This window comes from Barbus barbus (genome assembly GCF_936440315.1).
Source record: "Barbus barbus genome assembly, chromosome: 11".
NCBI classification, from domain to species: Eukaryota; Metazoa; Chordata; class Actinopteri; order Cypriniformes; family Cyprinidae; genus Barbus; species Barbus barbus.
In genome coordinates this window covers 5,104,890-5,128,217 of record NC_136739.1, presented here as the reverse complement: position 1 = coordinate 5,128,217, position 23,328 = coordinate 5,104,890, and the positions used below count along the sequence as shown (strand labels likewise).

Below are 23,328 nucleotides of genomic sequence, written 5' to 3'. Positions count from 1 at the left end.
CACTTCATACATTTTATCGATATGTACTTGTTGATGTTTGCATCATGTGTTACTAGTTGAGCTACAGAAACATACAGAATCTCTGTGTATTTTACTAGGCCTATGTAGTACAAATACTTGACAGCAACAAACTTAGTGTTGATTTATCGCATGACAAATGTTTTTGGGTGAGTTTGGATTAATGCTTCTGATAGCATTATTGAAGGATCATGTAAAATTCAGAAATTATGAATGTAATTATAAGCCACACTGCCATAAACTGTGCTAATGTTGCTTGTTTTTTATTTTGTACAAGACAATATCAGGAGAAAACTATGTACAACATGAAATACACATTTTGTTATGTATATTGTTACCTGTAACAAAGGGCTGGACTTTGGTAACTGGCTTTGAAAGGCTGGGCTGGGCTGAAGGGGTTTCTGTGAGAGGGTCTTTGGTTGGTTTGACAGTGCTGTCATCTGCTGCAGGACTGGCACTTGAACTGTCCAGCGGACTGGCCTTGAGCAGGGTTGGGGTATCCACAGAAGGAATGTCATCCTCAGTTACAGAGACCACCTCTATTTTCTCAGGATATATCTGATCGGTTGTACCCTGTGTGGAAGCATGAACACTCAAAAGTGAACCAGCATTCTTCCTTAAGTATCATTTATACAGATTTTTCTTAGATGGTAGTTCATTTTATAAAAAATAAAAAAAAAATGTAAAAATAGGGCACAATGTACTGTATTAATATTAAGGAATTAACAGGTGTTTTATTTTGAACTTTGCACTGAATCATGTTGTGTTAATGGATAATGTCCTGTTTTTTTTGTTTTTTAAACAGTGTACGGCAAACGGCTGTTGTTTTATCATTTAAATACTATTACAATTATTTATATTTTGAAGTAGCTTTTATTTTTCTACTTTTGGTTTGGTCATTTTGTCTTTGACTTTTTAAAAAATATATATTTCTGTTGGCTTTTTTCAATTCTAGTTGTATTAATATTACAATAATATTAGCACTTCAAGCCGAGACAAAATTTCAAATTTGTTTTTAATTGTTTTAATGTAATGTTTTATATTAAATTTTATTGCAGCTTTATTTTAATTAACTGATTAAATAGTGTTCTAAATGGTTCTCAACTAGTGGTTTGAATCTGTTCTGATGAGACAAATAAAAAAAATGTAAATGCTAATACTAAAATACTAAATTTTAAAAGGGAGAAGAAAATGCTTTCCATATGTTTTGTCATTGATGCCAATATTTATATTATTGTGAAATAAATTCATCATAACAATTCAACAAATCAAAAACAAAAACATCATGATCAAGGGTGAGATCTCAGAATAATACTACACTGTAAAAAGTATTTTTCAAAGTTGTAAAATAGATAACTGACGTACATTTTACAAGAAAATACTATTCTATTTATTTATTTTTTTACTTCAAAATGTCTTGTTTAATGTGTTTATTACGGTTTCTTTGTGAAATTTACTAGCAATTCACTAGCAGAGTGAAAAGTAAAAAAAAAAATTTTTTTTTTTTTTTCAGTCCATATGGCCGATAGGATAATTAGAGCCTCACTGGTACATGCAAACATAAATGAGTTGCTCGGTGGTCTTACCTGACCATCTGCTTGTGTTGTGTCTCCACAGGGAATAGATCCTCTGTTTATATCAGCCCCAACATCTACACCTGCTGTGGGCTCCAGCTCCTCTGGATTAGCCATGACTTACTTCAAACACTCATCTTAACACCACCCAAACATATACAGTTGATTTGACTGGGGAAAACCAGCAGAAGAAGTAGAAGAAGAGTAAGGAAGGTAGATTGTAGTATAGCACACTATGATAATGGATCAAACAAACAACACACATCTAATTTACCTAATAGAGTTATAAAGTCCATCTTGTCTGATTAGCTTGAAACTTGTTCTTTGTGTTGATCTGTTCATTTTGGGTCTCCTCTGGTCTTCTTAACTCTCACTATTACATACTCAGACAGACAGGTACTGAGGGACATCTGATCGGTTTGAGTGCTGAGAAGTCGTGTCATCGTGAGAGGGGATCAGATCACCCAACGTCTCCCTCCATACAGCTCAGCTTACAGAGAGGCCTGTGGCCCTGATCAAATAAAAAAAATAGGAGACAGATATGAAGATAGAGAAAAGATAGACTTTATAATGATTCATTGTGATAAAATTAAAACTGATGAACCGGCCCGTGATCGTGAGACATCAGGGCCATTTGGCTAAGACAAAGTCCAGGAAAAGCATAGAATAGGAAGTGAATGAAAGATGGGGTTACTGTATGCCTTGTCCAAATACCCACACTTGTGGTCTTGACCACTTAAGAGCATGTGTGCGCGACAGGAAGTAAGAGCGCAAGACTGTCCCAGGTCTTAAAAACTCCAAAGCGCCATCCACACCATCTTGAATACCGCTCCGGAGTGCTATTCAAGGTAGTGTATCCCATCATGCATCATGTTTTGGAATAAATTGTGAGGTTTTTGCAGAGATCTCACGAGAGGTCACGGAAACCTTTCCAATGTAAGTTAAATATTGATATATTAATTAGATATTATTCCATATAATTTGGTAGAAAAACAACGTGTTGCACATTTTATTGGTGCAAAGATGAGTAGTGGTGATATTTATTTGCAGCTGCTTTTCATCACTTAATTAGAAGCACCAAAAATAAAATTGTGTCATGTTATAGGGACTACTGAACAGACATTTAGAAGTTGATTTAAAAATGCAAAGAATTTAAAATAAAAATAAAGCTATGTAAACACTTGCATTTTTACAACACTATAAGTGAGTCCCATCAGGTAATGAAAAGTTCTACTCACACTTGTGATCTTCATCGTCACTTGGGCCAAATACAGGAAATACGTCATATAAACAGTCAAGTGGTCAAAAGACTGCAAGTGTGGTTTATTTTCAGCATTAAGTTGTGGTAAATGACTGCATTTCCATGAATGCAATTCTGAGCACAATGCTAATAGGCAAGATTTAAATATAAGTATAACAAAACCTTTTTTGAAAATTTAAAGGCCTTAGCTGATTGGACAGATTGAGAGAGAAATTTGTAGTTTTTAAGGTTACATAAACCTTGTAATGAGGCCTTTGTGACGTGAAGCATGGCAGGCTGAGAGCTGTGGGAGGGGAGCGAGGTGCTAATGAGCAACACCTGTGCAAACACACCACCAGCCTTTAGACCTGTGTGTCGCAGGTGACTCTCATTAACACAGGCACCAACAGACATTTAGAAGTTGATTTTAATATGTAAAGTATTTAAAATAAAAATGAAGCTATGTAAACACTTGCATTTTTACAACACTATAAGTGAGTCCCATCCGGTAATGAAAAATTCTACACACACTTGTGGTCTTCATTCTCACTTGAACAATTGGGCCAAATACAGGAAATACGTCATATAAGTGGTCAGGTGGTTAAGTGCAAAGACCGCAAGTGTGGCCCTGGATTCCAGTGTTCAGTACTTTCGGCAGTACTTGACTTCATCCTAAACTCAAAAAAAAAAAAAAAAACCTTTCCCTCTATCTTTCTCTCCGCTTACTAGCTTGTACTTATTTGAACAATGACTGAGACTTGGTGTTAGAGCACTTCCTCTGTCTGATTGCCTCTTCAAGATTAATCGCTTTTTGTATTCCCCAATTGTAAGTCACTTTGGATAAAAGCATCTGCCAAATGACTAAATGTAAAATGTAAATGTTCATACTATCCATCCTAAAGAGTATGTGAGATTACAATAAGTGTGTCCCAAAGCATAGTATGTTGAAAAGAGTATGCCAAAAGTCCCCGGATGGTCTACTATTTCAAGTTTTTGAAGTGTGGATCCGTACACACTCTTGGCTAAAATTGCCCACAATCCATTGTGCTTTGGCGAAGGATTCGGTCCAGAACAACAAACATGTATAAAAGCATTAGAAAAACTTCAAACGTGGCAGATGCGTGCGATTGACGGTTAGGTAGAGAGGTTTGAGTTACTAATAATCAACATTTAACCTGGTAAAAAATATTTATTTATTGTTATCCGTGTTATATTTAATCTGCAACCGCAATGTGAACTTTTAGAAACATCCATTTGGTCGTTAACTTTTAAATGCATCATTATGCAGATGATACGAGCAGAGTTCTCCGCATGAAAGACCCACGACTGGCAGATCATCGAGCTACTTCTTTTCTCTCTAATATGATAGGAAGTTAAATGAAATGAAATGTGGAGGATGTTAACTGTGACAAGATGATTGACAGGCCAGTTTACAGCGACAGGGTGCGTGTAACAGGTGCGACACAGCGGTCCGGTAAAGATGCAGTTGTGTGACGTGATAGTATGTCCCAAATCTTGCCTACTCTTTACTACACACTCAAAAGTGTGTACTTTTTCTTCACCAAAAGAGTACATACTTTAAGAGCGTAGTATAAGTAGGCACATTGGGACGCAGCATGGGTGTTTGGACACAGGGCATGTGACATCACACGCATGCGTATTTATGAAGTGTTTCTTTACAAAGTGACATCGCCAACTACTGGCCTGGCATGCATAATACAGCATTTTTTGTAGTTTTCACAGATTCGTGTGAACAGGATTGTTTTGACCGTGTTGTCACCTGTATTCAAAAACTTTTGATAAATGCACAGGAAAAATGTTTCCAATTTTAGCACATTGTTGACGTGTAAACATACCCCAAGACAATACTTGAATTGGTATATTAATAATGATTATGCATGTAGGGGGAGTGTATATGCTTGTTTCTGTCAGGTGGTGTTTTTGAAGCTGTTGAGTTTGGAGATCTCTGGAAGACTATCCTGTTTCTCCACCTATTTACCTTTCATGTCTTAAGGCCCGTTCACACCAAGGGTGATAACTGTTAAGATATAGTTCTAAAAATCATTATCAATTTTAAAGAATAGCAGAGTCCACACCACAGCAAATGATAAAGGAACACTCTCAGAAATAAAGGTACAAAAGCCGTCACTGGGGCGGTACCTTTTCAAAAGGTACATGTTTGTACCTAAAGGGTCCATTTTGGTACCTTAAAGGTACATATTTGTAGCGTACTGTAAAGGTACTGCCCCAGTGACAGCTTTTGTACCTTTATTTCTGAGAGTGCACAGAAAAACGATACCGTTGAAATCACTTTCAGCATGATTTTTTTTTTCCAGCTGATGAACGATAAATCATTGACAACCAATCAGAATCATGCTATTAAAGCGGCAGGTGAGCATGCTTAGAATAAACAGACAATATTGTCTGTTTGTAAAATTACACATATCAATCTTATGCAGGACAAAATGGTTCACAGAAAATCCTGAAGTTTGTATTAGTGTTAACTAAAACTATTAAAAATAATTTATTAATTGAAAAGCTGATATAGAATATAAATAATAGATAAAAAGGTAAACTTAAAAAAAATGTATATTGAAATTAGAAATTTTGCCGAAGTAGACAATTTAAGTTAAAGTACTTAAATAACTAAATAAATATACATAACAATGAATATAATGACATCATAAAAATAATAGCTAATTAAAAATATTAATAAATACAATATTAGTATATAAATAATACTAAAATAACACTGGTATGTATTTAGATCCCATTTACAAATAAAACAAATTCTACTCACATTAGAGACAAATAAATAAATATTTACACATTCATTATACACACAAATTATGAAAATATCAAATACAGATAACGATGCAACATTTGTAGGTCATTTATCAATTTAAACATTCAAAATAAAAAATGTAGTGAGTATCTCTGGTTAATCTGAGACACAACATGTGCAGTATATGTCAAAAATAAGTAACAGCTGTGCATTATTCACAGACTACATTCACTCTTCATCAGAGTTCTGTGACATTTCAAGCTTGAAGCAACATTTTGAAATAGCTGTGGTTGACAGAATATACAGAGCCCTCCATAAAATTGCTGTGTTGGCTGTGGAGTCAAGACATTTGCAAATATGATTAAAAGATGAATATGAGACAAAACTACAGAATGTCACATTTTATTATTAGCCGTTTCAACACATACATGTTTTACCAAATAAAAAGAACAGCACTTTTAGAGTTCATCCCACTCATTGATGTGAGCATAAGTATTGGGACAGTTGAACATAAGGCAGATATAAAAGATTAAAAGCTATAATTTAGTTGCAGATCCCTTGCGCACAATCACAGCAGTGAGTCTGTGACCCATAGACATCACCAGACTCTTGGTCTCATCCTTTGAAATACTTTTCCCAGCCTTTAATGCAGCCAATTCCAATTGTTGCTTGTTTTGGGGAGTTTCTGCCTTTACTCTCCTCTCCAGCTGGTGAAATTAATGTTCAATCGGATTTAAATCTGGAGATTGACTTGGGCAATCTAAGACTTTCCATTTCTTTGCCGTTATAAATTACTTAACTGAACTGGCAGGATGTTTTGGGTCATTGTCCTGATGCAATATGAAGCACTTCCCAATGAATCTGGTGGCATTTTCTTGAATACTGGTAGGCAAGATGTTTTTGTACCCTTCCGAATTCATTCTGCTACTGTCATCATACATTAAGTCATCAGTAAAGTTGAGAGGGCCTGTTCCAGAGGTAGCCATGCATGCCCGTGCCATGACACCACCTCCACCCTGCTTTACAGATGAGGCTGTATGCTTGGGATCATTGCAGCTCCATTTTTTTCTCTCCATTTTTGCTTTCCCATCACTAAGATAAAGGTTCATCTTTGTCTCATCGGTCCATAAACACAGTTCCAAAACTCTTCTGGCCAGGGCTCTCAATCGGTTCAAGGAACGAAAACGAAAACCGGAAACGAACAAAATTTTGACTGGAACAGAACCGGAAACAGAAACGAAATCAAATTTTATAGTTCAGAACAGAATCGAAAATTTTAAATGGCCTTTAACCGGTTAATAACGTTATTTTATCGTTTCATTTAATATTTGAAATTTGCTGTCAACCAATCAGGAATTCAAGTAGTACAAACTATGCAAATGTGATGCTAACACATCCAGCGAGTGAAATGCTGCCCGCCCTCAGCTGTGAACACTAGTCACAATGGCAATGAATTCTGCTACCATCTGTTTTAATGGGAGGTAGCAAAATCTGACAGGGTAGCACAAATCGTCAGAACACTGGCGTTAGAGTTTATCCGAGGACAGTGTAAGATGGATTCAACTATAGGCTTACATAAAAAGGAATATTTATGCCTATGGACTAATTATCTTTCACGTAAATCATTGACAGATTAACAAAACGAAAGAAAAAAGAAATATGCTGAGTTAAGCCTACGGTTCATTGTGACGCATTCCAACGTTCTCGGAAAGGAAAACGAGACAGAAAGTGGTTTTATTTATTTTGCAAAAGCTTTACAGTTTTATTTTACAGTTTCATTTGTTTTTGCAATAGCTTGACAGTTTTGAATGATGTCTTGCATCTGTATAACCAACCAGCGTTGGTATGGCCATATCGTGCTGGCGCCTCAAAGACACAAAGACACATGTTTTTGCGACATTGCAGCCAGTTCATTATCAAAATAAAATACAGTTAAAGGAACGTGTAAAAAGTTACAGTGCTCCGTTGTCCAGTCTGTTGCGTTCAGCGTAACCACCGCCTCACTGTGCTGTTATTGCCGATGTGAAGGATGATGTTTTGCGTCGATGAAAGTAAAACCCAATAAATAATATTTTAGTATACGTCAAGAATATGAAAACATTTGGATTCGTGCCGAGTGAGAGAGGTAGGCATCAGTTTCACATTTAATTTGTTTTTGGAATGACGTTTTTATAGCCTATATCCTTAAATTTAGAGGATTTGTTGTGGAGAGAAACTAATAACTGTGTTTATAATGTTTGTAAACATTTTTGATTTACCGGCGTTTTAGCCTACATCATTTCTGAATAACATCCTAATAAAACGCAACGCGGCTTACTAGCCTTTGTTTTTTTTTCCCCTCAAAACGCAATTTTATACAAGTAGCGTTTTTTTTAAACAATTTGCAGCAAACATTTTTAAATATCTTTAAAAAATACTTTAATGTCTTTAAAGCATTAATAGATTTTTTTCTTTTGTTTAGAAGCCTACATTTAGAAATGTAAAAATCTAGAAAAGATGATGCTGTAATGGCTGTGACTAAGCGCCGTGGTTTAAGATATCATCTCTTTCTGTATTTTTTTTCTCTTTCTTTTTGTGTAAAGAAAACACTGTACTGTAGTATTATTATTATAGGCAAAGACAATTTTAAAAATAACGGTATTAACCGTTATTTTTTCTACTCGAACCGGTTTCGGAACGGTAATAATACAGAGGAACGCAGGAACGGAAACGTTAAAATATCGATTCTGCTCGGAGTGAACCGATTGACTTTTTTTCGTTTTCAAACCCTACTTCTGGATCACCTTTGTGCTTTTTTGCAAACTCTAATCTTGCCTTTCTATTTTTGGTGCTGGTCAGAGGTTTGCATCTTGCTGTGTAGCATCTGTAATTCTGTGTCAAAGTCTCCTGAGGACAGTAAATTGTCAGAGCATCACCCCAGCTTTCTGGAAGTTGTTGTTGATTTTACAGACACGTCTTTTAGGGTTCATTTTCACAGCTTTTATGATTTGTCTGTCATGAGCTACTGTTGTTTTCTCAGCCGATCAGGTAGTTGTTGGTTGCTGGTGTCAGTGGTGGCTTCGAAACTCTTGATTTCTCCATGCCCTTTGTTTTTTCTAGAGCTCTAACTGACTTTCTCTTTTCTTTTAGCATCCAAATTGCTTGCTTTTCTCTCAAAGTCAGCTCCTTCATCTTCATCCTGGTTTGTGTGTGTCATCGAATGCAAGATTCAGAATGCAGAAGTAATGGATATAACTGATACGACACATTCCATGCATTTAATATGTGAAGAATGAATGCAACAGGACACAGCTGATCACTTAGAAAGACCTGTGAGGCAACTGTTCCAATACTTATGCTCACATCAGATAGAGGGATGAAACTCTAAAAGTGCTGAACTTCTTAGCTGGTAAAACATCTAGGTGTTGAATCACCCAATAATAAAATGTGACATTCTGTAGTTTTGTCTCATATTCATCTTTTAATCATATTTGTAAATGCCTTGACTCCACAGCCAACAGAGCAATTTTGTCTTTACTGTTCCAATACTTTTGGAGGGCACTGTAGTTAACCAGAAATTAGTCCGAACCCCATCAACCACATACAATGCTGTTTTAGAAACTGTCACAGGGGTGATTTCTCATAAATAGAGACAATACACGCATCTCTTTGCATGTCTCATTCATGAGTTTACAGCACATGTAGTAGCTGGAAAGTTAGGAATAATGTGTTATGATCTCAATGTGTAATGAGATACTGGTTTACGAGGAAGGAAATGAGTGCATGTCTGGTGGCGGCCCACTCTCTTGCCTTTTCTCAGCTGCCCTTTTTGCAACAAAGCCAGGAAAAACACAGTGCTTAGGGTGGAGTATGTGTTGTAATGGTTTTCCTCCATGCGCTCTTTAAACAGGCATTCATTTGAGAACAACTTCTACAACAAAGAAGAGAGATACATTTGATAAATACATTTTATTTATTGAACACATGTCATTATTTCAGGATGCACTTGACAAGAATAATAATAATAATTATACCTTTCAAATAGCTGAAATTACTATTATATCAAATAAGCATAAGAATTAACCTTATAAAGCCGACTGAGTCACATTTGATACTTCAATTTATAAGGCATCTAAATTATAGACATGATCGAAACAGCTGAAAAACCTCTTGCACACAATCTACTACATGCCTTCTGTTGGCTGATTGATGCAACTAAAAAGCCTTTTGTTATAATTGTAAACATGTCCACCTTCAGGTCGTGGTTCACATATCTCTTTGCTGTCTCTTTTCTATTTTTTTAATATAAGTTAAACATGAGAATAGCTTTTATAATGTTAGTTATATTTTGAGATGAACATTTACTGGACAACTTTACTTGATTATCCATACATCGTTTTTTAGAAAAATCTTGTTAATATGTGAGTATCTTGTATGATACAGCAAGCTTTTGAGGAATGCTTTTTGTTCATCTCTCAATCATCTTTGTATTGCATTGCATTATATATTTTGCCCTGAAATATGATCTAAGACATATTATTGGGAGATGCAGAGTGACAACTGATATCATATACATTTTGTGTGCTGTCAGTAGTCTGCTATACTGGTATAAATATCTAATTGATTTAGATTACAAGCTATCAGTATTTCATCTTACTTTTTGGCTATATAAATAACAATGCTGCTGTGAGCATGTAAGAAATACTGCTGCTGCACATATGAAATAACCCCATAGCATACATGAATCACCTCGTAGCAGATCTATACAAGTGGAGCTGGGGAAGGTGGAGCATTTCTGAAGCACGCTGCAACTGCTAAAGCAAATAATAGCCAAGTATTTGAATTTTGAGCAGCGAGCTCATTGGCTGCTGATACAAAAAAAACAATGTGAAAATCATGTCATTATGTCACATATTATCTCAGTTTGGGCCTCTATATCATTCTACATGAGCCATAAAAGCCTGATGTATCAAATACGAAACAAAACACATATTCAGATATATTCAGAAAGTGTTTTTTTATATTTTGTCTAAAGGTTCAATAATTACAAAACATTAGATTTTTTTGACTGTTTTCATATATCAGGCTTTACAGAGTTAAAAGCGATTGAGAAATGTAATGCTTTGCCAATAAGTTTCATATGTCTTGTGTAACGGATGACATTTCTCACCATTCCATGTGCAATTCCTTTCTGATTCATGCACAAATATCGTTCACTCTTCACACCACGGATACACACTATGCCCGGCCTGACAGCAAACACCCTCAGCACGCCTTAAAGACAAAAAGAGAATAAAGAAAAAACGGGAACAATATAAAGATGATAAATCTGTGTGTAGGCTATTTTGACAGTTTAATATGTGTAAATGTGTTATTGAGATACTTTTCTCTATATAAATGAAGGTTAGGTAAATAAATCATACTGTACTCAGAAGGCTCGCTGCCATTCATCACAATCTGTAGGTGGAAACCAATCCCAACACGACAGTACAGGAGCTGATGTTGAGCTGGATTAGACTCCTCTATGGCTGTTGGGTATTCAAAGAGCAAAAATAATAACATCTAATAAATGTTGAATTATAAAAGGTAGTTAGATGTATCTGAAATCGCATACTTCCCTAAAATGTATGAAGTAGTGAAGCAACTCAACTGTTGCTGGTACATCCAGATTATAATCAAACTACACACATTCATAAAATTGCTCAAAAATTTACTTAGACAGAGTATGATTTCGGACACAGCCAGGGCTATTTTGTAAAAGTTTATGTTATATGTTCTCATTGGTTATAATAATGTATTGAGTTAAATATTTTTATAATACATAGTTACTAACAAACTACTGATTATGTTTATGTTCTCTTGTACAAATAACTCCCCTGCCAACAAAAACAGCTTGCATCATGGTTTTGCTATCAGTGAAAATTTATCAGCATGCGTCACAGCTCTGTCCTTGTGTGTTTGATTACTGCAGGACCGGATGCATACTGGATACTGAAGATCCTGTGCGTGAATGTCTGTATGTGTGACCACAGCCACCACACTCAATACAGATCATTGGTCTCAGTATTAATACTTGTCAGAGAGTGTCAGTGTTTTTAATTAAATGCCATACATATATGCATAAAACAAAATATCTAGGAAATTCAGAATAGCGCATTACCATACTACTCTTAATAGTTCTGATTATGTATCATATGCAGAGCATGATCATTTATGTATGAATTTTATACTTGGATGACCTATTGTGACTTTTCGCAAATGTGCAACAATGTAGCATATGGTCCTACTTAAAAAAATACATTGTGTACTATACAGTATTCAGTCAGAAGTAAGATAGTATTTCAAACTGTGTGCTGGTACATTCTGTTTTTAAGCGACAGTTATATATAGACAGTCTAGCAGACAGACAGCTGTCATTCGTTCAGCTGTCAAACCACACGTCATCTGTGCAGCTCTGTGTTAAAGGTTATGACAAAAGGTATGATTAATTATGGCCTACTATTAGTCTGCTAGTAGTATTAAAAATTCATCAAGTACTGGGATGTTTGCCAAATCCACTTACATACAATATTTATGAAAAAAAAAAATACAGCGTCATGTGACACAAAGAAATATCCACTGAAGTCGTTCTCAGCCTTTTTGACTGCAAGGCCCCATGACTTTCTTCCAAGGCTCCATGACTTTTCAGTTGTTTGTGATTTGATGGCTAAGGACTAATGATAAGGATTTTAAAAGATATTCTGTAGTCTAATAAACTATTTTAGAGCTTGGCATAACTATAAAAATCTACATCTAATTTTAAAAAGTAACCTTTCCAGGTTTCTCATATATCTTGGTTTTTCAAAACTGTTGTCGAGAGGGTGAATTTAAATAGGAAATGTCATGATTTATTACATATCATGACTTATTTTTTATATTTTGTCCTAATTTTAATTATTTTAAGTCATTTTAAGGCCCTCTTAGAGGTCTGCTGCAGAATAACCACTGATCTATTCAGACAATAATCAGATGTTGTGCTATATTTTGAATAGTCACAAAACATTCACAAAACAGCATGTATCACTTTTTTTTTTTTTTAAAGGCTCTTAAACAGTTTTAGTTCAAATTCATATTTACAATCATTACATAAATACACAGTCAGCAAAATGGCATCTGTCTTAAAATGCCTCATTTGCATCTTTAAACATCATTTCAGAAAATTTGCAATAAATTTGCAATACAAAATAATTGTCTTAATGTGCTGTGATTAAGCAACTTGGGAAATACGGTGATATCTATTATAGGTAAAAATTGTACCCTGAATTTACAATAAATAAATAAATAAAACTGACATATGTAATTTCATTTTGCATCTCTCTCTCACATATATATATAGATTAACATTCCCACAAATAGTAAAAAAGCTGTTTTGAATAAATAAGATGGTACAGATTAGATCTTACCTTTCTCTCTTATCTTTGCATCCCTCATTGAGAGCTGCCACGAGTGTCTCAAGCGGCTGGCCTAGTCTCCTGAGGACTCAATTTCTTCATCTGTGCAGTTACATCTTACACAAAATGACAATATAACTGATATAAAGCATAAAAGCATCCAGTGTAAATCCATGACAAAGGCATTAGGTCCACAAATACCAATATGGCCTCCAGGTGAAGGCACCGCCGCCTCGGAAGCCTTGTGAGCGGGCACCGCTCTGCTGGGGCCGGACTCATGACAGACACTATCAATTCAGTGCAGTTCTCCAATCATACAGGTAAATACATGCTGTTGTCAATAAATCGAAAGAACAACAAACCAAATACTAAGACATTCTGAATTTCTTAAAGCCTATTTTTTCAGTTGTCAGGTTTAGCATAACCGATATGCTTTTGTCAAATGAGGATAAAATGTTTAAACCAGTTGAATAATAGATTGTCACAATGCAGGACACTACTGAGTGGCCTTATTACTTAATCGAGGCTGGAGTTCAAATCACGTGATCAGAGTTTGTGAGTCTGGCTTCTCTGAAAAACGTGTGTTTAAGCTAGGCTTTAAAGTTAGAAAGTTAATATAGAGATTTTGAATTAATATCTGAACAGCATTGATTTAATATGGTCTTGTGTAGAGTAAGAATATCTAATCAAATTCATCTGGGTCGGTATTTTTAAACACTCTCTTGGTTTGGGAAAGTTTTCATGAGGTCAAAGCTCAGCTTTGCTTGTGTTGAACAGCATGTGTCAGTATAACTTTCCTTTCAGTGAAGCAAAGCAGTAAGTACAGTATGACTCCCCTCCCTCCCCAGGTTTTTTCCAGTCATCTTGTCTGTTTTCAGGATTGCAAAACAGCGAGGAGGTATTTCTGGGAAAAACTAAACAACACAACTAAAAACTAAACCACACAAACAATATTCTGTGGTAGGGATTTTTAGTGACTCTTCAGCAGGTTATTCACTAAGAAATAACTCAAACTATACAGGTGCTGGTCATAAAATTAGAATATCATGAAAAAGTTTATTTATTTCAGTAATACCATTCAAAAAGTGAAACTTGTATATTAGATTCATTCATTACACACAGACTGATATATTTCAAATGTTTATTTCCTTTCATTTTGACGATTATAACTGACAACTAATGAAAGTCCCAAATTCAGTATCTCAGAAAATTAGAATATTATGAAAATGTTCAATATTGAAGACCCCTGGTGCCACACTCTAATCAGCTAATTACCTCAAAACAGTTAATTAGCCTTTAAAAGCAAAAGCCTTTAAATGGTCTCTCAGTCTAGTTCTGTAGGCTACACAATCATGGGGAAGACTGCTGACTTGACAGTTGTCCAAAAGACGACCATTGACACCTTGCACAAGGAGGGCAAGACACAAAAGGTCATTGCTAAAGAGGCTGGCTGTTCACAGAGCTCTGTGTCCAAGCACATTAATAGAGAGGCGAAGGGAAGGACAAGATGTGGTAGAAAAACGTGTACAAGCAATAGGGATAACCGCACCCTGGAGAGGATTGTGAAAGAAAAAACATTCAAAAATGTGGGGGAGATTCACAAAGAGTGGACTGCAGCTGGAGTCAGTGCTTCAAGAACCACCACGCACAGATGTATGCAAGACATGGGTTTCAGCTGTCGCATTCCTTGTCAAGCCACTCTTGAACAAGAGACAGCGTCAGAAGCGTCTTGACTGGACTGCTGCTGAGTGGACCAAAGTTATGTTCTCTGATGAAAGTAAAGTTTGCATTTCCTTTGGAAATCAAGGTCCCAGAGTCTGGAGGAAGAGAGGAGAGGCACATAATCCACGTTGCTTGAGGTCCAGTGTAAAGTTTCCACAGTCATTGATGGTTTGGGGTGCCATGTCATCTGCTGGTGTTGGTCCATTGTGTTTTCTGAGGTCCAAGGTCAACGCAGCCGTCTACAAGGACGTTTTAGAGCACTTCATGCTTCCTGCTGCTGACCAACTTTATGGAGATGCAGATTTCATTTTCCAACAGGACTTGGCACCTGCACACACTGCCAAACCTACCAGTACCTGGTTTAAGGACCATGGTATCCCTGTTCTTGATTGGCCAGCAAACTCGCCTGACCTTAACCCCATAGAAAACCTATGAGGTATTGTGAAGAGGAAGATGCAATACGCCAGACCCAACAATTCAGAAGAGCTGAAGGCCACTATCAGAGCAACATGGGCTCTCATAACACCTGAGCAGTGCCACAGACTGATCGACTCCATGCCACGCCGCATTGCTGCAGTAATCCAGGCCAAAGGAGCCCCAACTAAATATTGAGTGCTATACATGCTCATACTTTTCATGTTCATACTTTTCAGTTGGCCGACATTTCTAAAAATAATTTTTTTTGCATTGGTCTTAATTGATATTCAAATTTTCTGAGATGCTGAATTTGGGACTTTCATTAGTTGTCAGTTATAATCATCAAAATTAAAGGAAATAAACATTTGAAATATATCAGTCTGTGTGTAATGAATGAATCTAATATACAAGTTTCACTTTTTGAATGGTATTACTAAAATAAATCAACTTTTTCATGATATTCTAATTTTATGACCAGCACCTGTATTAGCATCCATTTGTCATTTGTAACTGCGTACGCTATTTAAAGTCGAGTGGGTTATAAATGGCTGTCAATGTTTTGATCAGTTGAAAAAATTAGGCTAATTCCAATGATATTTTCCCTCCGTCTCGTTATTGTTATAGCTGTGGTGTGGACTGTGCTATTCTCATAGAATTAAAGAAATAATTAACACTTGATAGTTATCGTCTACAGTGTTAACAGACCTTAAGTCATTGAATTATTCAAGTAACCTTTTTTTCACAACACTGATTCATTCAAGAATGAAAACACCACTACTGCGTTTTCTGTTTTGTCTGTGACAGAGCGGTAGAGTTATGTTAAACTCAAACACTGCAGGACTGAAATCAGCTCATTCCTTAAAATAGAGGTAAACAGGAAAGAGTTTGTTGGATGGTTTAAAATAGTTAAACGTGGTCAACAAATAAATGCACCGTGGCTTGTTTCAGAATTAATTTTTATTGTTCATGGTCCATTATCATGTTCCTGGTATTCTTGTTGACATTTGAACATGTTTGCATCGAATGGGTTTACACTGATTATCTACTCCTTTCAGAGCGGGTTGCTAAGGGCTCTAATGAGTTTCTAAGGGCTGATTATCCTCGCTCTGCTGCTCATGCTGTTCACATCCCAGGCCATCCACCACTTGCGTTTTACTGGGTTTGTGTTATAACAATACTCCCGTTGTTCTGGATCTTTCTCAGTGTTGTTTATGTCCTCCTCTTCACAGGTCACACCATGTTTCTCATACAAAGCAGTCTTGTGTTATCCTCTTAAAAAAAAACCTTAGTTTTCTTCCCCAGCAAGATATCACACAGTGGTATTAGGACTTTTATGAATTTATGTCTTTAGAGTGAAATGAAGTGAGATCGAAGCTAAATAATGCTACATGGTTGCTAATCCAAACTGAAATCAGCTACAAATGGCTGATTCGGTAAATGTAAGAGTGAAAGAGACATTATTGTACAGATGAGATCATTTGTACGGTGCCCGGGAGGGGCCGTCTTCGGTTCACTTAGTTTTGTCATGGCCATGATATTAATTCGTGGGAACGTCATATTAACTCGTGGGAACATGATATTATGTTGTGGCCACGAGATGCTATATTGAGAGAACAACATATTTTTCTCGTGGCCACGAGTTTAATGCATAAAAACAAACCTACGTGACCATAGCAACCTGGTATTATCAGAGCTGGATAAAACATTTTTATTAACATTACACATTTAATTTAATATTTGTACATTATTATTATTAGATTATATTAACTTGTTAGGGCTATTTTTTATATTTCATATAAATATAATATTTTATTATTTCCCCTTTCAATTTGTGTATCGCTTTACCTAATTAACGTTCTGTATAATTATGCTATTTGCTACCATATATTTTGGAAATACTGTAGACGCCTGACAATTATGCCAATACTTTATGATTGTAGACTATTTATGCCAGTACGTGATGATAAATGAGCGTGTTGTGTTTTCATTTACAAATGAAACTACTTGAATGATTCATTCCTCAACAAAACACTAGGCAGTAGGCTGTAATATTAATAATTATTAATTCGCAGAAAAAATAAATGTATGTTAAATTCAACCTTTAAACTGCATTTCCAATAGGCTATAAATTCCAGTCAGCATTTACAGTAGGCTTATTTACAAAACTGGTCAGAACGTTATGTAAAGAAGGGAAAAAACTAATATAATAATAGGCTAATAATAATGATGATGATATTGATGATAATAATAGCTAATAAGAATATACAAATATTACGTAAAAAAGACGATCAGTTAATGGACTGTGGGATGGATAAAAATGTTTTCTTGTAGGTCTATTTTATTTGATGTACTTTATGTAACATTTAGCCTATTCATGATATAATAGGCTGATAATGGGTAGTAATAATTTATTATGATAATAATTGTTTTAAATTTTTTAACATAGTTTATTGCTTAATCGATTTATTTTCATTGATTTCTCAAATGTCTGAGCGGCACAAATGTATCCCTACATTACAGTCGCTGTCACAGCACACTTGTCAGACAAGAACATCATGTGCCCTTGTGCCAACATCCTGTTTTGTAACTGACAGTGGAAATACTACCTCAGCTCTTTGCATCAAGGTGTACATGATGCACAGTACTATTTTTAACAGCAGTTATTTGAACATCTTTTGTCATCTTTCACTCAACTTGTTTGAATCCAACTTGTAATGAATGAGAAGTGCTGCTCAATAAATGTTCTTTTTCTTAGACTGATCGTAGTGAGAAATACTGCTTGCATTTAAACAGTCTAACTTTGTGTGCTGTAACATGATCTAATATTTGTATAGTGGGCAGGCGTTTCCAGCTCTGTGAGCCATCTGTCATCCTTTCCCCTATTGATGGATTCACACACCACACCACTTCCGTTTCCTTTCCCTTCCTTATAGGAACACCCATCTAGAGGGCAAAACGAAGCTTTGCTCCACTGACCACCAGCTATTTTCACGCAGATTGCATCAAGTAATAATGTAGTAAAACGCAGATATTAAAAGGTGAGATTCAGTGGACACCTTATTGATGATGTATATTTTGTACAGGCAAGAGGATGAAGCCAGAATATAAACACAATGTGCAAAGTTTCACATTAAATGGCTTCCCATAGAAAACCATTGTAAGGAAAACACTGAACTGTTAAGCGGACTGCGTTCATGTTCCCAGCCTCATCTGCTTGCCTATGTAAACTATGCATCATTAATATGGTGATTACTGAATTTGTTCGTCCTGTACGAGGGGATCAAGCTTAACAACGTGAACCAATATGACTATGTGCTCACAGGTACTATTATATCTGCTGTTATTAAGTTACTGATGTACCTTATTCAATTACTGTGGGGCATAACACAAGCCCAGATTGGTTTAAATAGGATTATGTATGTCCAAAATGATCAAAAGTGGCATGACTGTTTATAACTATGATTACATTAAGCATGATTATTAATAAAACCCTGCCCTTCAAAACTATGTCCACCAACACTCATGGTCAGTTGATATGATCAAGATGTTTTCTTTGTTTCAGGGTACACTAGAGATGATTCTTTTTTGGATACGGTGGTGGAGATTGTACAGGAGCTGAAGAGCGCAAACCCGAGGCTGGTGTATGGTGTGTATATAATAAAGCATTAACATATTACAATGTCTCATCTTGTAAATATTAGCTAACATGTAAAACAATGAACAACTGTATTTTTTTTTATTAACAAACAAAACGAAGATAAATAAATAAATATTTCCTATATATTGTTTCATGTTAGCTAATGCATTGAATTTGTAGTTAATTTCTAAAACTCTAGATGACGCAAGTCATTTACATGCAGTCTTCTAGCTAGCACACCATTAACCACAAGTTGACTATTTACTGTTGGCTCTACAGTCAATAAGATTGTTTGTTCAACATTTAAATATTCTAGTTCAGTGTTTGCTGTAAACTGGTTCCTCTGAATCCCTCAACTTCCCCTAGCTTCACCTGTCTAGATTCGTATACTACTGGATTTATTCACACAGCAGCAGCATATATATGACACTCACACAGTGCGACCATTTCAGTTGCATTTGCGACTGAAAACTACTGCGTGCGACTATGAAAAGATATTTAGGAGCACCAGTGCGACTGACCCGATCAGCATATTTGTGTTTGCGCTGAGGGAGCTTTAAAGGTTTCTAACGTACTTGCGTGTTTTTGCACGTTGAGTAATGTATCACAGACGTATAAAAAAAAAAAAGTGTAGACAGAGTGTAAATAAGAGATTCATTGTGCAGTGTAAGGAGCTTTGTTGATTATAATGGAGTTTTGTGAGATCGCGATGAACTAAGACGAGTGACAGCTTTTAATGATTATTAAGGGAGTTTAAAAATGTGATATTGATTTAATACAACAGTTCATTAAACAAGAAGTTAATACTAATTGACTTACATAGTCTGACTACACCACTATTGCCTTATTTTGCTCTATTTCATCAACGAAAATAGTTTCAAACAACGTCCCAGCTGAGCCGCTGCGCATCTCCATTCAAACACAGCGGTGTTTCGTTTATGAACTGCGTTTTTAAACTAATCTAGTGAGTCAATGATTCAATTACCCATTTATAAAGACAGTCACATACTTCATTACTGAATGAATCAGCCGTTCAAACAAAACAATTAAATGAATGATTCAATGATCAAATCAGTGACATAACGCCACCTACTGGCAGTTTTAGTTTCATTTTTAACATATCTTTGGTATGCTGGCCATGCAAGAACAATGGTCGTGGATGAATGGCACAACAATGAGCCTCAGGATCTCGTCAATAAAATGCACCTGTGCTCGTTGTCCATAACATACGCCTGCCCATACCATAACCCCACCGCCACCATGGGCCACTCGATCCACAACGTTCAAACCGCTCACCCACACGACGCCATACATGCTGTCTGCCATCTGCCCTGTACAGTGAAAACCGGGATTCATCCGTGAAGAGAACACCCAGCACAATGCCACAGATGTTGCAAGTTTTGAGGGAGCGTGTAATTGGCATGCTGACTGCAGGAATGTCCACCAGAACTGTTGCCCATGAATTGAATGTTCATTTCTCTACCATAAGCCATCTCCAAAGGCGTTTCAGAGAATTTGGCAGTACATCCAACCGGCCTCACAACCGCAGACCACGTGTAACCACACCAGCCCAGGACCTCCACATCCAGCATCTTCACCTCCAAGATCGTCTGAGACCAGCCACCCGGACAGCTGCTGCAACAATCGGTTTGCATAACCAAAGAATTTCTGCACAAACTGTCAGAAACTGTCTCAGGGAAGCTCATCTGCATGCTCGTTGTCCTCATCGGGGTCTCGACCTGACTGCAGTTCGTCGTCGTAACCGACTTGAGTGGGCAAATTCTCACATTCGATGGCGTCTGGCACTTTGGAGAGGTGTTCTCTTCACGGACGAATCCCGGCTTTCACTGTACAGAGCAGATGGCAGACAGCGTGTATGGCGTCGTGTGGGTGAGCGGTTTGAACGTTGTGGATCGAGTGGCCCATGGTGGTGGTGGGGTTATGAGTTAGAGTTATGTTATGGACAACGAACACAGATGCATTTTATTGACGAGATCCTGAGGCTCATTGTTGTGCCATTCATCCATCGCCTCGTGTTGCAGCATGATAATGCACGGCCCATGTTGCAAGGATCTGTACACAATTCCTGGAAGCTGAAAACGTCCCAGTTCTTGCATCACCAGCATACTCATCGGGCAAGTCACCCATTGAGCATGTTTGTGATGCTCTGGATTGGCGTATACGACAGCGTGTTCCAGTTCCTGCCAAAATCCAGCAACTTCGCACAGCCATTGAAGAGGAGTGGACCAACATTCCACAGGCCACAATCAACAACCTGATCAACTCTATGTGAAGGAGATGTGTTGCACTGCGTGAGGCAAATGACTGGTTTTCGGACCCCCCCGGACCCCCCCAATACAGTAAAACTGCACATTTTAGAATGGCCTTTTATTGTGGCCAGCCTAAGGCACACCTGTGCAATCATGCTGTCTAATCAGCATCTTGATATGCCACACCTGTGAGGTGGATGGATCATCTCTCAGCAAAGGAGAAGTGCTCACTAACACAGATTTAGACAGATTTGTGAACAATATTTGAGAGAAATAGGCCTTCTGTGTACCTCTGAGCCTCATTAAACATCTGAAAATACACCTACAAGCCACTTGTGTGTTCTTCTGTGGCACATCTGTAGTACAAATGTATTTCTTAAATACTGATTTCATTTGATTAGCATCTTATTCTACTTCTTATTCTACTTGTTTTTATTCTGTTGTTTTAATTAGAAATGATAATAAGCTTATACATTTTTTTTAAATTTGAAATAAAAGATGACATGCTTTTAATGAAGTTAGAAAAATGCCATTATAAAGGTAAAAACAAAATTCCCTGTAAATCACTTTGAGTCAAATATCACCTCTTAATAGGAAGGTTAATTTTTGATCACAAATTTATGATTATTGATTTGAAGGTGCTCCTAAATTTTTAACCGTGCTCCTAAATTTTTTAAATTAGGAGCACAAGCGCTCCTAAAAAGAAAAGTAAGCGTAGAGCCCTGTCACAGTAGTGTGTCTGTGTATTGACTGTAGCAAGAGCATACAACAGGAGCAACAGCATAGCAGATCTAGTCTGCCAAGTTCAAATACATTATCATTGTCATATCCATTAACATGCTAAAACTTCTCTGAAGTTTTAAGTCATTACTTAACTAATTATAACAAATGTGACCTTATCATAAAGTTTTAACCATAAAAATGTATCTGGAGTTCACTCAGTGAGACTCAATGGATTGCTGGGAATTGTACCGTGTGAGTCAAACATGATATAAAGGGAATGCAATTTTTGGGAGGGGTGTGCAGATGAAATTCCGAGCACTGATACAAACATCAACATGTGTTACAGTATTTTATGTTCATTTTGTTTATTTTTGCTGTTTTTCTGCCTTCAAAGTGTGTGATCCGGTGCTGGGTGATAATGGAGCTATGGTGAGCATATCTAAAATTATAAAATGATTTCCCGTCATCATTTGCATCTTATTTTTCTATTCAAAAATGTAACCCATTATTCATGAGAAACACTTGTGAAACACTCAAGATGTGGTTAAAATAGTTTAAGGATCTAAACACTTTCGGGTTTCGTTTTTAGTATGTTCCTGAGAACCTGCTACCTATCTACAGGGACAAAGTAGTTCCAGCCGCAGACATAATCACTCCTAATCAGTTTGAGGCCGAGTAAGTGTCCTTTTATGCTGGTCTTTGTCCTTTAATCTAAGGCCATGTGTGCTCCTAGCTCATGTGTCTGCTGTGACCATTTGTGATGGCCTCACCCAGAACAGATGTTCACAAAATGCAAAGAGTCACTAAGGGATGAAATATGTGGTTGTGTCAGAGATCTGTGCACATGCTTAGGATGTATAGTCGTTGATGGCTCATGGTGTCTGGGCCAAGGTCATATTCTGATTCCACACATACTTTCCTGTCTGTCTCTGCTGTTATATAAATACAGGCAAAATTTACTTTAAATGTCAATTTAAGTCGGGGCAATAGGGGCATTTGTCGATGGTTGAATTTCCATGTTTTATGCCTGTGGTTCACCTACAAGTCATCGACGTTATGACACACCCAACACATGTAAATAATTTCATTTTCTTTCTCACAGGCTCCTCACTGGTAGACACATAAGTTCAGAAAAAGATGCAGCTGAAGTAAGTTTTTATCAGCTAGATTTTTTTGCTGCAGCAGCTGTTCTGCTTCTCTAGTCTAATTAGCAAGTGATGCAAAAATGCTGTTTTAAATACAGCTCACACGGAAGTCATTTTTAAACCAAGCAACGTGGGAAATTCAGCACAGTGACCAAGTTGAAAATGAGCAAAATCTGTGCAAAAACTTTTTTTACTCTCACACAAAACTCCTGATCACATTGATAATTGATATCTGGATTTTACCTGTAAAATTTCATTGAGCAAAATGTGACCACAACTTAGTGGATTTTTTCCACAAAAAACAAAAATGTTAACATGCATATAGTTTGTCTTGTGGCTATACTATTGAAACATTTCTCAGAACATTATGCCACCACTGAGCTTAACT

The 23,328-nt window shown here is 36.6% G+C and overlaps 2 protein-coding genes across 2 annotated transcripts in view; one reads left to right on the top strand and one right to left on the bottom strand.

Moving 5' to 3' along the window:
* LOC306876659 (transmembrane protease serine 3-like) overlaps positions 1 to 23,328 on the bottom strand; it is a 44,620-nt gene that overhangs the window by 12,979 nt on the left and 8,313 nt on the right. The window contains exons 2-4 of the mRNA XM_079427995.1: positions 1,867 to 2,103; positions 1,605 to 1,763; positions 357 to 591 (exon numbers count right to left, since the gene is read on the bottom strand). Of these exons, the coding sequence (XP_079284121.1) occupies positions 357 to 591; positions 1,605 to 1,709 (340 nt within the window). The 5' untranslated portion in view covers positions 1,710 to 1,763; positions 1,867 to 2,103. The remainder of the gene's footprint in view (positions 1 to 356; positions 592 to 1,604; positions 1,764 to 1,866; positions 2,104 to 23,328) is intronic.
* On the top strand, positions 18,427 to 22,997 carry LOC306877096 (pyridoxal kinase-like; the record flags this gene model as incomplete). The annotated part of the gene is made up of 5 exons (XM_079428634.1): positions 18,427 to 18,487; positions 18,728 to 18,811; positions 22,190 to 22,224; positions 22,385 to 22,470; positions 22,898 to 22,997. Coding segments are annotated over 5 exons (366 nt in total), but the record flags the coding sequence as incomplete, so codon positions are not given.